The sequence below is a fragment of the Orbicella faveolata genome, unplaced genomic scaffold (assembly GCF_042242905.1).
Source record: "Orbicella faveolata isolate gen_17 unplaced genomic scaffold, um_ofav_v1 contig_24, whole genome shotgun sequence".
NCBI classification, from domain to species: domain Eukaryota; kingdom Metazoa; phylum Cnidaria; class Anthozoa; order Scleractinia; family Merulinidae; genus Orbicella; species Orbicella faveolata.
This window is the reverse complement of record NW_028301552.1, coordinates 11,585,821-11,602,391: the sequence shown is the minus strand read 5'-3', so window position 1 is coordinate 11,602,391 and position 16,571 is coordinate 11,585,821. Positions and strand designations below refer to the sequence as shown.

Sequence of the window (16,571 nt, the reverse complement as noted above, 5' to 3'; positions counted from 1 at the left end):
ACTGAAGTAAACTTCCAACAGACACGAACGTATTGATTTGTGGGCCAAAAACATCAAACATTTCGGGAATTTCGGACGCCATTTTCTCGCGCTACATCCGCAAAAATCCTCGCAGAATGTACGCGCGTGTGCCGTAGGTGATGGCGCAATTTGTTCTAAAAATAGAAAAATTGTCCCATATCATAGGTACAGCCCCAATACTAGAAATGGCGCCCGCTTACGGTCTCCGTCCCCTATTATGGCTCCCGGTCGACGTATCCGGCATTGGATAAAATGGTTAATCATACCAATTATTGACTGGAAAAAGCAGAAATTTACAAACAGCGAAGCTTGCTTGCACAACAATGGTCCCTTGCAAAACTTAAACAAGAGATCAAAAGTCATCAAAGCGTCAGGATCCGAGTAATAACTGTCATAACTGGAAAGCGCAGACTGCTGCAGACTCTTTTTTACCGATTACCGCGATCGAAAATTTATGAAAACTGCAAACCGCTTAGTGTTATTAAACCGCAATACCTCAGGTTAAAATAAAGATCTCCGCAAAACTGCACCAAAAATAACGCAAGACCGCATCACCGCAAACCCTTACGCCCCCCTATTCAAGCGTAGTGCATCACAAAACCAAGAACCCATTCGGAGTGAAAATTTGAATGAATATTAGTTTTCAGCTGCTCTTATACATTATTTAAGTAAAATCTCAGGAAGATCAATAGTTTTGTAGTTTGAGTTTTAGTGACGTCACTTGAAAACCAGCTATTACCGCCGAAATTCTACGTTATGGACGGCGTGCGACCGTCACGTAAAACTGGCGGATTTAAAAACGCAAGGTATGTAAAGAATGTTAAACATTCGTTTTTATTTATCTTGACTACCTTATCGTATGGATGAGCCCTGTCAGTACATTGTGCCATAGTGTTTCATACAAAGAAATTGAGTGGGGGTGTGGGGCCCGCCTCCCAAAACTTTTAACCTTTTTAAGACCAGAATCTGCAATTTTTCCTACCCTGTTCAGGACCTGACCAGAAATCGATACCCCATTTAAGTCCTGACTCTTAAATCATCGCCTTGTTTTTAATTTTAAACCTGCCTTCTAATTAGTTGTTTCGATCCGGTTGGGTCTCGTTAACTCGATGTAGAAGCAAAACAACCAGCATGAAGGTCAATTGCCCACTAAATGCACATGACCTCGAATGAAACTCAAATCCAAATGTTTGCAGATTGGTCAATGTCGTCACATGCATGCACAGTGCGTGATAGTGACTCACGAGATACAGGAAAACACACACTTGAAGCTAGCTAAGGTCTATTTTTATTCATACTTCTTCGTATTTTTTAGGCTTAGAATAGAACCATTTTTCCCATACAAATCGTTATGTCGACTGGTGCGAAACCTCAGTTCTTGTGCATGTATCCGGGATGCACTAAAACGGACGCTCATTTTGCGGGCTTGACCTACCGGTGATTAAGGACGTCATTATACAGGTTGGGATTTCAGAGTTTGGCCGTTGGTCCTATTAATGGGGACTATGTGTGGGCGTTTCGACGGGACAAAAAAATATGCGGCCGTAATAATGAGAGAATCGAGAGAGAAGACCCTTTGGCCTCCCATTTCGCGACAAGGACTGATAAGTAATAACGAGATGACAGTATCAAGGTCTAGAGGTGACCGTAAGGCGGGGTTACACTGCAGAATTATTGATGAACTTAAAAAACAAAATGGGAAAAAGCACCCCTCGTTCTGGCACTGTTTGCTCAGTACAATTTGTACCGCTTATTAGCTTATTACTGCTTAAAAGCTTCTTAACTTTTACTTGCAAAAACAGAAACTGAGCTTTGTCAGCCGCGGCAATCCTTTGTCTTTCCTGATTGGTTGTTGAATTGACAAGTATGACGTTAATGGATGATATGTTTTACCTTCAGATCACGCCACCAACTGGTACTAAACTATTGGGGACTGAGGTTATTGCTCTGTCGGTTTGTTGCCCTTGGTTTACTGTTGACTCTCTGAATCTGTGTAAATACACATCTCACCAAGATGAAACTGTGGCTAGTTGGTGCTTGTGTGCTGTTCCTTTCTCTCCCAGCCGGTAAGTGCACATAACCTTCGTTCTGGCGCCGCCATTGAACTCTAGAATTTAAGAACGCCACTCCCTAAAATTGCTCGGATGCAAACTCTCGATGGCGTTGTCTCTTTAATTTATGTGCTACATTTAAGCTTCTGCATTAATAGGTAGATACGACTTCAAGGGGATGCATTTAGAGCCTTGCTGGTTTCAAATAGGTTATGACAAGTGCGATATCGTTTGGGAGTGTGAACGGTATAACCACAGCCGTGAACAAAAGCCTTTCTTGGGTTGCTAGCATAATTTTTGGCTGAGGGCCAGAAACAGGAACTCTAGCCTGCGAACTGAATCATTTCGTTTAACTAGATAAGTCGAGTAATAAGAAAGGCAAAGAAGAGCCGAGACGCTCCCTAAGAGAGTTTGGAGTATTTTATTGGTGCTGATTGATCGAATATCGAAATTTACACTCACGCGCTCGCTTTTAATTTGATGTGTTATTGTATAGAGAACTCGAGATAGAGAATTGCTTGCAGCAGTAGCTGGTTGATTACCTTAATGTCTTTAGAGGTTTTGTGTTTTTAGTGCTTCGACGGTAGGTTTTCGTTTTCGGATAATTTGTTTTCCACACTACTCGATTCGATTATGATATACTTGCTATGTGTGGACGGTCAGTCTAATATTATGACGGCGCTGATGAAACCTCTTTCATCTTTTGGGCAAAACCGATATTTGTCGGGCCGATTATAAACAGCTATATAGAGCGTGAATATCCCAAAAAAGGCGTAAGAACTGCAACCGTTATTGTTTAGGACGGCAAAACAGGCAATGCAGCTTCATCTCTCTCAGTATTAACAGGCGGTGGAAATCCGTCTCATTTATTAGCAGATTGAAAATATTGTTAAATCAGTAAACTGGACGTATAGTTGAAACTCGCTAGGACTCTACTTCAAGGCCACTGTGACGCAGAATTTAAATGCCGTCTGAGAGAGGTACCGTCAACTTAGCCATTCTAGTAGACTCCTAGAAGTTTCTACACGAGAGCATTCGTCGGCGTCCTCCGCACCCGCCTACATTTTCGTATCTCGAGTCTTCCCTCCTTCTTGCAAGATTGACGAAACGAGGGCTACGAAGCCGGACGCTTGGTACAAGGAGCAGGGGAGTCTTAATTTCACGATATTTCCGGCTAAATTAGACGGCGAACGTGTGTAGATTTCCTTCGTCGTGTTTATTCATGATCCACCGAACGAAGAACCTTTCATACTTGATGGGCGTGTGTCTTGTCAAAAAGGCGGGGTCGCTGTGCTTCGACCAATCAGAGTTGCAAAGAGTATCCCTTGGGGACAGAACTGTCAAACACAAGTTATTAAGCGCAACGAAAACATTTCGAAAGCATTTAACGCCCTCTTTCCACCAACGCACCGTTTTACCGGGCGTTATACCTTCAATTTAAAGGGCATAGGATTTTCTATGTTAGCCTATACTGCGTGCCAGCACAAAACAGTGGAAGCGTATCTGTCTGGAAGAGATGTGTTTGTTTCTGCCTCAACCGGACTGGCTGGGAAAGCTTGAGTTTTGAGCTCTGTTAGCCTGCAGAGCAGGCGAGATTTTTTCGAGCGAGCGCTCACATCGTAAAAAGTTTAGCCGCCATCTTGAATTTTTCATGTAGTGGAAGACTGGAGAGAGAAAGAAAGTATTACCAAGAGGGTGAATGATAGGCAAGAGGAAGAAAGGGGGTGGGCATTTTCCCCCTCCCCCATCCCCCACCGTCTAACATGGTGGTCTAACATGGCGGTCGCAAGGTTGTAACGCTAACTCGCCCCAATAATGCTGTGTTTAGACTTGAACGGTTTACCGAGGTATCAGAGTTTACTTACCTAGGTAAACATTTTCCGTGTGTAAACGCCAACTGATACTTTGGTAAATGCCGCAAAAGACAAAAGAAATTTAACCGAGGTAAAAGTTGTAATTACCCTGTGATCAGGCATGGTTACAGTTGGTAACCAAGGTCAAGATGACAGATACATCCGCTTGTGGCGGCGTAATATTTCATTTCCCGCGGTGAGCAGATTGTGCGATAAAACGTTTCTTTTCCAGTTTTGACAATCTTGGCAAATAACATTGAAAAATTGGATCGATCTTCTTACGGCGAACAATCCGTCGCGTAAAAGAAAGCATTGTATTTTTCATTCTCAGTATTATTTACAACTTTCTCGAGACAAACTTCGATCCTCTGTTGTGTAATTATTGTGGATGTATTTTGGCACCTGGGAGGATGCTGTCTACACAACGTATCCACGTTTCTACGCATATAACAATGCTTACTCTGGGTATGATCAAGCAACTGAATTTTCGCCGCAATATTATGGAATGCGGTCCTCGCCTATGAAAATGATGGCAACTCAATTTGCTCCTGTTCCACTGCGGTGGGATCCTCGTGCAAGTTCGATTTCATGACGTTGTTAATGCAGCGCGCGCGAATGTTGAAGATTAACTTCAGTTATTTGAGCCGGTATAAACACTGAACGAATGTACCAAGGTTAAGTAACTTCACCTTAGTAACTGTTTACCTTGGTAAAAGCTCAAATGTAAACACAGCATAAGACGCCTGCACTGCAGGCTAAGCTCTGTACGCTTTTGATTGTTTAAATGGATAGAATAGCAACGCCGTCGTCTTGGTAGTGGTTCCGCTGATTTCGCTCATGAAAGGTCAGGACTCGAACCTAATTCCTGTGTCATTTCAGGGTCTTACGTAGGAGACGATCGTTCAGAACAACATTTGCAGGAGATTTTAGATATCAAAGTTCAACTGATGTTTAGAAATACGGATAATATTTTATAGTTTTGATACGTTCCGCCCTCCCAAATGTAATCTGAGATACCAGTTGCAAGTCACGCCACTCGTCATTGTTGTCGCGAACCTTCAAGCGAGACAAGCTGACCTCTCGCGATTTCTTAGCTCGCTCGGTCGCTTCGCTACCTCTGGACGGCCGCTTCGCGGCTTAAAACCTCTCAGCTCGCTTCGCCGCTTAACTCTTCTGCCCTGAGACTCCTGAGGTCGATTTGTGGCAAGTCTAGTGTAGATCTTGTAGACTCAGTTCACTGTTCGTGGTCAACCTCAGAGTCGAGCGATTTTGTACGCGTCTTTTGAAATACTATCCTCGCGAGCTGAGCCAAGAGTACTAGTGATTCGCCCTCAGTCGTTGCGTTACGTGGCTTTCGTCTGTCGGTTGGGATGATATCGATAAAAGTGATAAAAGAATGCCTACAACCAAATACCCGGCAGTCAGAAATTGTTACGTAATTTTGACAGCATGTCTTTCTTAAAACTCTTGAAAATACGAAACAAATAGTCGTCGTGGTTCACGTTTTCCAATAAACGCTGAATTTGATCTTTTTACGATGTTGTATTGCAGAGGACAGTTAAGAAAAGTGACAAAACAAAACACGCTTGCCTTGACACTTCTCAGTTAAATCGGGGTTCCACTGTTTTAGGGGAAGAGCGTATAACATCTGAGTGATACAGCTGTTTCGAGAAAGATTGTCTTACAAAAGCGTAAAAGCGAACGCGACAATGTCGAAAGTTATTATGGGTGACGGTGGTTTTACAGTTGATTGATTGAAGCGCAAGGTATTTCAGCGTTGGAGAAGGAAACAGTACAAACACGTGTATTCATGCCTTCTCTTTCCTCCTAGCTAAACACCGTGGACCTCAACCGAGTCGCGCCAAACTATTACCACCCATAATACCAGCATTGTCGCGTGCGCTTTTGTGCTGTTGTGGGACAACCTTTATCGAAACAGCTGTATACAATTTGCCTTGGTCCACAGGGTTGTTTGCTTGTTCGTTTGTCTGTACGTTTCTTGATTGATTGACTGACTGACTGATGTATTGTTGTTTCCTAATTATCAGCTTTGGGTTTGAAGTGCTATTATTGTACCTCGACTACGTCATGGGACGATTGTGAAACGAGAAGTGTAGATTGCCTGGCTGGTCAGGATAGATGCGCCAAGGTGTACTTGAAATACGGCTCGGCCGAGGTGTTCGCCAAATATTGCACTGCCAGTGCTGGATGTTCCCAAGACGGCAACCCTACCTGCAAAGGTCAAATTGGCTCGTTTAAATGTGACATCAACTGTTGTGATGGTAACAACTGCAACGCTGGCTCGACCTCTGGTATCAGTGGTATCCTGTTGATGACATGCGCCCTGGCATCTCTGATGATTCTCGTTAAAGCTTGACATTGGAGTCAGTTCACAGCAGAGTTGCAACTTAGTTTTTTAAAGTTTAAAGTTTCATAAACAAAAATAGATGTAGTGAAAGAAAATAACGACAGAATGACCGTCTTAACTAGATGCAGCATTTGTAAGCTATAAGAATATAGATGCAGCTCACAAATACAACACTTTTACATTATTGCAGGAGTCAATTTCTCTCACAAAGGCAAACCTCCCACGAAGACGCTCTGTGGCCTTGTCATGCAATCTCGAAGAATAGCTTCGCTAAAATAGCCTCCCACGCAGACCCTCTTAAGGCTCGTCACGTAATCTTTTCGTGGGACGCGCCCCAGGAACGGTACTGTGCTACGCACAGCCATTGGGATTTCTCGACTTTGCTCCTTTCCTAACCTCGCGCAGCGGATTATATAAAGAGGAATTAGAGAGCAATCTTCACCAGGGCTCTCTGGTGCCATTACTAAAATAAAACAAAGTACTCGCGAGCGAATTCCTGCTAGCTACGAACACTATTTTATTCTCGGAGCGGACGAAATACCCCTTTCTCCCCTCTACCCGTAAATCCCTCAGATTTTCTTTAGGGACCAAAAACTCTCCTCTCATCTCGTGTACCGGAAATTCTCGAATAAGCGTCCCGGACGCTGATTTCAATTTGGGAGAAGCCGGGGGCGCTTATTCGAGGGGGCGCTTAATCGAGGAGGGGGGGGGGGGGGGAGGGGTATTTAATTTTTCCCAAATCGTAGCCTGACATGATCAATTTTGTAATTACATCATCTGCGTGTAACAAACTACATAAGCTGTTTATCGGCGCTTATTTTAAGATAGAAGGGACGCTTAATTGGAGGGGGCGCTAATTCGAGGATTAACAGTATGCTTTTGTATCACCTTCCATACGGCGGCTGAGCCCGCGGTACGAGCGGCAGTCAAAACTGAGCTGTCCTACGTAGCTTAAAAAAATTAAGACATTGCTCAAGTTGCTTTGGCCTCTTCTAATACTTAACTTGAGAATTCCAGGTTTAATTTGACGAGGAACAGCATGTTTTGTTCAAAATAAGACATCAATTATCCTACCTGGCCATGGCGACAATCGACGAACTTCGTGAGAGAGTCTCCTGAGATAGAACTCCACGCCGGCGACCCATTTTTGGCGCCAAATTAGAAGCTGGGAGACACAAAATGTTTCATATTTTTCACTTTTACAATCTGATAGGTCTTTGGGAGTTGTATATCCCTTTTCGCGTATGTTTAATGTCATCTTAAGTGAGAAAAGTTACCTGATTTCAATAGATAGATAGATAGATAGATAGATAGATAGATAGATAGATAGATAGATAGATAGATAGATAGATAGATAGAAACTTTATTAAGAATGTCATCAACCACCTAGCTGGGGAAAAACTCCCCTACTAATACGGAGACATAACAAAAACGAGTTAAATTAAAAAAAAAAACAAAAAAAACCTATAGCTATTTACAATAGTAAAATTTAAATCCAAGTTAAAATATGTTATGAGACTATGTACAGTGGATTTTATAATACAATAATACATACTTAAAAAAAAAAAAAAAATTCTTTAGGAGGAGGAGAGCGGACAGCCTCTGCAGCCATCATCTAATAATGCATGAAGATTGTTGAGATTTCTGATGTTCGTCTTAAAAGTGCTGAGAGATGTGGCCTCTCTTATGCTCTTTGGTAATTTTGACCACAATTTGGGTCCTAGATATCTGATCGAGTGCTTACCATATTTCACCGAGTTAAACCTCTGCATTGTAAAGTCAGATTGTCTTAAGTTATACGAACTAGGGTTATTGCTGAAAAAAATCACAGAGATAATAGGGGCATAACTTATGTTTAACTTTATACATCAAAATAGAGAGGTCTTGAAGTCGTCTATTAAGTAATGTGGGCAGACCGGCCCTCGCGAGCAGTTGATTATAGCTTGAGCTGTTGTCCTTAAAAACTGCTCTGGGGCCTCTTTCTTGTATTCTCTCCAGTTTTCTAGTATCGCTAGCTTTACAAAAGTGCCATACTAAGAAAAATGCTGTTCCTGTTAACTTACATTGACGTCAGGACAGTAAATTTTTCCCGCCTACTGAATCCTGATTGGTCAACGAGGAATAAAACACAAATAGCGGTGATAAACATATTAAAGTTTTATTCCTCGTTAAACTACGATGGCCCAAGAACAAAAGCCTGATTGGTCAATTCAAATTTTAGGCGCGCTAGCTTCATTTTCTGGTAAAAAATAATTTTTATTTCTATTTTCTGTACGTGGGAAAAAATTATTTTCCGGGGAAAATGCCATTAAAATGCTCGAATAATGCTTAATGCTTTTGCCTCACTGAGATGCTCGAAAAAATGCTGGGATAATATACAAAAGCCTTTTAAGAGGTACCAAGATCCTGTTTTTTGGGCGTGGTTTGAATATTTTTTCTCCCCTAAGAGGTACCAATTCTAAAACAACACTTTTTTTTAATAACTGACCATTTCATAATTTAAATAGCGAGACAGAAGATTGCTTCAAATACCTTCACTCGTAAAGTTGATTGTTAAATATCTCCTGTCATACGCATTTTTTTTTTCGGTTCAATACCCTGAACGGTACTACAAAAGCTCGCGCCGAGGAACTTTTGAGGCCGAACACCGATTTAAGGTACCAAAATCGTTTTTTTTTAGCTCCATAAATGGCCCAATAGGTACGAGGAGCACCCTGGTCTTTTTCATATGTGAATTTCGTCCCCCCGCTCCGGGTTGTCATTTTGTTGTTGTCTGTTGATATTAACCCACCTCTTACGGACCGGAAATCAATTTCTAGCCGAACTAGGCGAGGAATTTACGGCATGGAATCCAGACGTAATTTATTTGCGCAGTCATTTGTTCTGTATTGTTCTCCGTCAGAAAGATTGCTATCGTTCTTTTCTGATTGGCGGCTGAACTGAATATTCACAAAATATTGTGCCGACTAACTAACAGAGTGCACAAATTGAAATCACTTGTGCATCATAGGGAAAACAGAGCGCCTGAACATGCAACTGTGGCTAGTTGGGGTTGGTTTTCTCTACCTTTCGCTTCCAGTCGGTAAGTGGGTATGTCTCAAGTCCTGAGCCTTTGCAGCAAGACTTGATATTATATAAATTAACGAGGGCTGCTGATGCCTTCGAGTTCTTCCTCAAGCGCGCAATTGCATTGCGAGCAGTCTGTCTCTTTTCTAATTTTCCTTTGGCTCGAAAGAAAGCGAAGAACTCTAGGAACCAGCCGGATCCAAGGGAACATAATGCAACCCCTTCTGTTTCTTGCATGGGAAAGAGGACGAATGTAGCATGGAGGAAAAGAAGGCGACTGGCTTTTGTCTATTTTGCAGTTAGAAGAGTGACTATGTGTACATCCGCATGTTCATTTGTCGGACCAGAATGACACACAGTTGTTTTCGGCCCAACAGATATCTGCTTTGTTCATAGACTTCGCCGAATGAGTAGAACATTGAACTAACTACAGCCACACAACAGCAGAACACAAGAATAACTGCCAAAAAACACGTTACGGCATGATAAATTGAACTATAGAGGGGATTTTCCCTCTTTTTGGAAAATTACGAAAAATTGTTGACATTGCGTGACATCGGTAAAAAAGGTCCTATGGCGACCGTATAGTAACAGAAACATCTGTCATTGAGTTTTACCTTTAAAACGAAATGTTATGTTCCTACATGTTGAAATTATTACTCCGTCTAATCTAAGGACTGCTTGGTTAGTCATCTTATTTACGCGACAGCCTTCTCGGGCCGCTATTTGAATGTCACGCAACGCAGAAACTTGGAAATTCATGTTACATGTAATTTAAAATTTTCTAAAACGTCAGGTTGGTCTTGCATCTGATGGAACTAAAACCTCGGAAAGATAGAAAACTTTTCATTTTGGAACATGACAACGTCACATGAAAACGATAACTCGGGGAGCCTCTGGAGGCAAAACCGACTGTCGTCTAGGGAAGGTACTTTTTTTTTTTTGCTGGAGGAGAGGGGCAGGGGCGCGGAAGGGTAGGCCCGGGCTTCGGAGGATAGCGTTTTTACAAATTGGGTTGGGCCAAAAACCTCGTTTGTTCGCAGCCGGGGGAGGGTCACTTTGTCGCAAATCCTGTGTTTACATAATCAAACCCCTTTTAACGCGTCTAGAATTGATTGTTTAGTTGACCGGAAAGCGGCAGGTATATTTTGCAGGCTGCAGGTTGAAATTTAATTATAACTGGAAAACTGCTGGCACTAAAAATAATTAATAACCTATATACTCGTCAGGGGTTCTTACATAAGGTAGTTCGCCCCTTTCACATAGTGAAAACACGATCGATCCGCTATAAGTACTTATCGATTGACACGCTGAGACCAGTGAAATCTCTTCAAAGCCATCTGGATGGCCGCTCCACAGATGCTTCCATCGATTCCAGATTTGGCCAGGGTCTTCCCTCAACAACACAAGATTGCCATCACAAATGAAGCAAATAAATAAAGAAATGAAATAATATAAGATTTTAACCGATGGAATATACTAGCACAAGCTCAGTGTACTTTCATTTTGGTACTCACAGGGAAGAAACCAAATTCAGCAGATATTTCAGATGATATTTCAGATGTTTCTTCAAAAACAATAATTCATTGCAGGCTTAAGATCATAGGAATATACTCTCCTCCCATCGCTTCGACCGGTTTCGCACCTAGGAGGAAGCCACGTTGCTGAGCGATTGTAAACAGCGTCATGTAACCGTTACGGTATGTCTAACACCTGTACATTTCTTTTGAGTGCCAGCGGTTTTCCAGTTATAATTAAATTTCAACCTGCAACCTGCGACCTGCAAAATATACCTGCCGACCGTAAAGGGACAGGCATCGAGTCTGTCATCGTTAGTAACTGTAGCCAACCAAAGAAAACATTGTACGATTTGTTTGTCTTTTGTTCTAGAGAATCTAAGAGTGTGTTGTAATCTAACTCGGGACGTTATGTGAGGCAAAATATATATGTTCAGAATTCTGTCGTGGGTGAGTGATTTTAGCGTGAGCTTTATCGGGAAAACATCGTGTTGACAGGCAAACATCTAATTCCCAACAACTTTTTTCGACATTCAAGTTAACAACCATGTGCAGTGTTTAGAAAACTAAGACTTTCATGTACAAGCAAAACTACCAGCCAAGATCACTCCACATTATTTACAGCTGTTGAAAAGTTATATTGAAAAACTGTCGTCTCCCAACTAACACTATTGTCTCTCTCACCTCGTGCCCGCGTAATGACAACGGCAATGTTTCCGCACAGGGTCAGTACTAGCCTGCACTACAGGCGGATTAGGGGGCTCTAACGCGTTACACGAGCGCGCGCACGAAGCGCTTCGCGTTCTCGCGCCTCGCGCGCGCTTGTGTATCGCGTTAGAGCCCGCTAATCCGCCTGTTCTGCAGGCTAGGTCAGTTCAGGTATAAACTCAGTCTCCGGTGACGATACGTAACTTAAGATGCTCGAGCTTGAACCGACAACTCGATCTACAACATCACTTTGCGAGTCATTTTCGACCTCGGAAAGTGATGAGCCTTGTTGTTGCACATTTCTTAACGGGGGATGCCGATAAGGAGGTTGCTGACGTTCCATAGACTTGTACTGCAAGCTGCCAATGTGCGCTTTGATCGTTGCAACCTTTTTAGGGACCGTTCATTTTTTATGGGGGAGGGGGGGCTGGTGGGATTTGGGAAGCACCATTTAAAAATCGCATGACCCCCCCTCAGCTTACCAATTTTTTCACGTGCCCCCCCTTATAGCGGTCATTTTTTGGGATGACCCCCCCCCCAAAAAAATTGAACAAACAATATTTAGATTTCAACTTTTTTAATATTTCTCTATTATCCCCCTACTTCACGTTTTGTGCTCACTGTGAAGACAATATTTACAATCCCTATACTACAGAGAGCTGTTGTTTGAAAAACAAATCAAAAGAAAGAGAAGTCAATTTCGGATCTCCTAGTTATGGCTCGCCCTGAGCGTGTGGCATTTGGCCTCTCATTGGCATCTCCCTCATCTGAATTGATGAATGCCCACAGTTTTAATGTAAAACAGATCAAATGTATAGAAGCTAAGTTGACGAAGGTCACGCAGGACATGGAAGCACTAGAAAATAAGAGCAATTTATATATTATTAATATATAAATATTTAATATATTAATATTTCTCTATTATCCCCCTACTTCACGTTTTGTGCTCACTGTGAAGACAATATTTACAATCCCTATACTACAAAGAGCTGTTGTTTGAAAAACAAATCAAAAGAAAGAGAAGTCAATTTCGGATCTCCTAGTTATGGCTCGCCCTGAGCGTGTGGCATTTGGCCTCTCATTGGCATCTCCCTCATCTGAATTGATGAATGCCCACAGTTTTAATGTAAAACAGATCAAATGTATAGAAGCTAAGTTGACGAAGGTCACGCAGGACATGGAAGCATTAGAAAATAAGAGCAATTATAACAGCATATTCAAGGGCATACGCAAACAGCACATCAACAAAAGGAGAAGGAAAAAAGAAAACCGCAGAAAGTCAAATGAAAGAAAGAGGAAGCGGCCTGAAAACAACGTCCAACGAGTTTAGGGAATCTGTGTTGGAAACCCGCTAGGAAATGATCTTCCACAATGCCTTGTGTACCCTCCTAGAACGGCCGTCCCGGAAGAGTGTATTAAAGTTGAGGATGTTGCCACGTCGTTATTTAGAAGAGATGGGCCATACATCGTACAGCTCTTGGAAGGGAATTATTTCACCAATGCTGCAAGAAGCAGAATCACCACCAACCTTGAGCAGGAAGTCAGAGATTATGTTTACACCTTCATGTACCCTGAAGAGTACACTCTGACGGAAAGCATTGCTGCTTCTTGCAGCATCGGTGAAAGAGACTCCCATAGCAGCACAAGCGGCGACGAAGAACTCGACGACAGCGAAGATGAAGATGAGTGCCAGTGAAAGTTGCATTCGAAAATAACAGTGTTAAATACTTCTTTTCAGTAGCTACAAATGCTTTTTGTCGCCAAACGTTTTTTTAAAGCAGAAGGAAAGTTTGTAATAAATTTGTATCCTGCCTTCTATGTTTATTCTATAGCAATTTTTTTGATATTCAAACATTATGCCATTTTAAAGTTTTACTAAAATATTTCACGTGACCCCCCCTTTTTCCCTTATTTTTTTGGGATGGCCCCCCCTCGAAAGCCATTTTTTTTCGCATGGCCCCCCCCAAACCCCACCAGCCCCCCCTACCTGATAAAAAATGAACGGTCCCTTAGCTTTCTTCCCTTTAAGAGTAATCTCATGATGGGAAAAGTACAAATTATGATAGCTCGTTCACCCCCACTGCCACTTGTTCCTGAACCCGATGTGCCGTCTTCCTGATGCCTCAAAACATAGTCAGAGGAGAAGCGGGCATTCTTTTTAGAATGGCGAGGTAGGAAACACCCACAATAACCATAAGTTGCTCCAGCTGACCTCATGAAGTTATCGTAGTCACCAAAAGCACATTTCCCTCTTTCTATCCCCGGAATATCTTCGCCCATCTTCAAGTTTTCACCGTACAATCACACGTCACGCAGTTAGCTGCTTTGTGCGCGGATGGAGCGACCAGAACACGGTTATACGAGTAACACCTCCGGTTAGTTATTTTCTCTTCCGATCATTTTTGTCTTGAAGGGACTGTTGAATAGACTGGTGAAAGTCAGACGTTTTCGTGTGGGTGTTTGTGGAGGGTCGTGCATCAATCCACGAGGGGCACGAATTTCTAAAATACCCCGGCCCAACCTCTGCGCCCTCCTCCAACAACAACAAAAAATACCTTCCCTTACATATTTGATACATAAGAGCTCACCCTAGACCACACTGGGCTAGCTCGCACCAAAACCACGTTATGTGCCCAAGGATCTTAACAAGAGTTTTACCATCTCAAAAAAGTGCAAGAACAAGTTTGACTGTCTCATTTATGAAATGTTTTTTTTATTAATGAGCTGAGCCCAAGTCTCAATGTACAGTCAGACTCAATTCGTGCGAAAGTCTTTCATTTTAATCATTTTTAATTATGTTATTCTTGCATGATTTTTATTGTTTTTAACACCCTTTTTTAACATTTTCATACTTAACACACTTTTATTTCTTTGTTTTATATTTATACTTATGCACAATATGTATCTTCAATTTTGAGCCTGATAATGACCGAAAAATCAATACGCCCCAAAACATTACGCGTACGATTCCCATATTTGTAGAGCATGACATAAATAAACGACAGGCTCCATTTGGCACCAATACTACGCTGGGATATTTTTTCGCGGACATTGTCTGCTCCGAGAAGCGAATAGTTTTCCGAAAGCTGCATAGCTGCTTTAATTGCTTTAGATGATCACTCGTGTGTAAAATATTTGATGGATTATAATGGCTCATATACCATGATGGCTAAGCCAGTGAAAACTCTTGATTTGCATTATCCAATGATCCAGCCTTTAATAACATCTTTTAACGTGTGCCTTTAAGCCGATCAAAAGTTTCCGTTTCCGGAGAAACAGGAGACTCAGTTTAATCAAAAGAAGGCCACAGACGTCAATTTTCATTTTACCAACCTCGCGATCCCCCGGCCCCATATACAACCCCCTGGGGGTTATATATATGTAACCCCCTATATATAGCCCCTCATATATTATACGAACCCACAACGTGACCATCTCCCAGTTGGTCTGATCACTGCACCAGTATCTTCACTATCTACGGGTATATTACGAACTCACGAAGTGACCAGCTCCCAATTGGCTTGATAGCTCAGTTGGCAGAGCACTATACCGGTATCGCAGAGGTCATGGGTTCGAATCTTGTGCAAGCCTGAACTTTATAAGGCATTATTTTCATAGCTGCTTTAGTTGTGTGCATAACATAATGATCACTCATGTTATTTTACATATTTGTTTTCTTTGCGTTGCGTTTTCAGCACTGGGTTTGAGGTGTTATGTTTGTAGCTCCTCCAAGTCATGGGACGACTGCAAGACAACAAGTCACATTTGTCCGAATGGCTTTGACATGTGCAGCAAAGTGTACTTTAAGAACGCCGGCATTGAATCTTTCAGGAAATACTGCATTCCCAAAGCTGGATGCAGTAAGGACACCGACCCTACATGTAAAAATGCCGTTGGATCGTTCGAATGCCAAATTGACTGCTGTTCCACCGGCGACTGCAATGCCGGTACAACTGTCCGTGTCAGTGGTATCATGTTGCTGACATGCGCCCTGGCATATCTGATGATTGTTGCCAAAGCTTGAAAACTTTAGTCGAGTTTAAAGTTTAAAGAAAGCTGTTATAAACCCGTTTAGAGACATATTTAAAGCTAGCTGTTGTTCGGTCACTTAATGGCTTAGCGGTTGGTTAGTAGCTCTTGGTAATAATTCTTGTTTGATCTATTGCATTTCAACATCTTATTTGGTGCGACTTTCGACGTGCGTGGTTTCAGTTACGCATGGGCAGACTATTATTTGTAGGCAATTATTTGCAGATCACGTGGTAGGCTCTCGGTCAATGGAAAGGAAGAAATGCATCGAATGAAAATTTAATTTGTCGGCGACAGCAGCTTTTTCTCAAAAAATAAAAAAAAAATAAAAAAAATAAAAATACCTTAATGACAAAAAAGATATGTGACTAAAGCTTTCACTAATGAACTGAACCTATCACCATATTTATTTTACATGAGGTCTATATAGGAAAGTATGTTCTGTCACACTCTGAAATGATCATCTCTCTACGGCAGCTGCGCCCGCAGTACGAGCGGCAGTTAAAACTGAACTGAACTGTCCTACCGAAACTACACGGCCAGCTACGCGATAATAGCCTTTTTCTTCGCAGCTAACAAAAATAAAGACTTTGCCAAAGTTGCTTTGGCCTCTTCTAATAGTTAACTTGAGAATTCCGGATTTAATCTGGTGAGGAACAGCATATTTTGTTCAAAATAACACAACTCGACGAACTACGAGCGAGTTGCCATGCTGGACGCTGGCGACCCTTTCTTTGGCGCCAAATTAGAAGAAGCTCGGGAGACACAAAATGTTTCGTATTTGTCACTTTTTACAATCTGATATGGTTTATGGAGTTGTAAATCCCTTTTCGTGAATATTTAATCCAGTCTCCAGTGAAAAAATTTGCCTGACATCAGTACCTTTCCTGTTAATTTACATTGACGTCAGGACAGTAAAGTTTTCCCCGGCTGCTGAATCCTGATTGGGCAATTCAAA

At 42.0% G+C, this 16,571-nt stretch overlaps 2 protein-coding genes across 2 annotated transcripts; both read left to right on the top strand.

The window, feature by feature from the left end:
* The first annotated feature begins 1,924 nt into the window (after positions 1-1,924).
* On the top strand, positions 1,925-6,477 carry LOC110043219 (uncharacterized). The gene is made up of 2 exons (XM_020748660.1): positions 1,925-2,087; positions 5,974-6,477. The coding sequence occupies exons 1-2, from the start codon at positions 2,036-2,038 to the stop codon at positions 6,300-6,302; spliced, it is 381 nt and encodes a 126-aa protein (XP_020604319.1). The 5' UTR covers positions 1,925-2,035; the 3' UTR covers positions 6,303-6,477.
* A 2,726-nt stretch (positions 6,478-9,203) lies between these two features.
* Positions 9,204-15,954, top strand: LOC110043106 (uncharacterized). Its single transcript, XM_020748520.2, has 2 exons — positions 9,204-9,375; positions 15,280-15,954. Exons 1-2 carry the CDS (start codon positions 9,324-9,326, stop codon positions 15,606-15,608), a joined length of 381 nt encoding a protein of 126 aa, XP_020604179.2. The 5' UTR covers positions 9,204-9,323; the 3' UTR covers positions 15,609-15,954.
* The last annotated feature ends 617 nt before the right edge of the window (positions 15,955-16,571 follow it).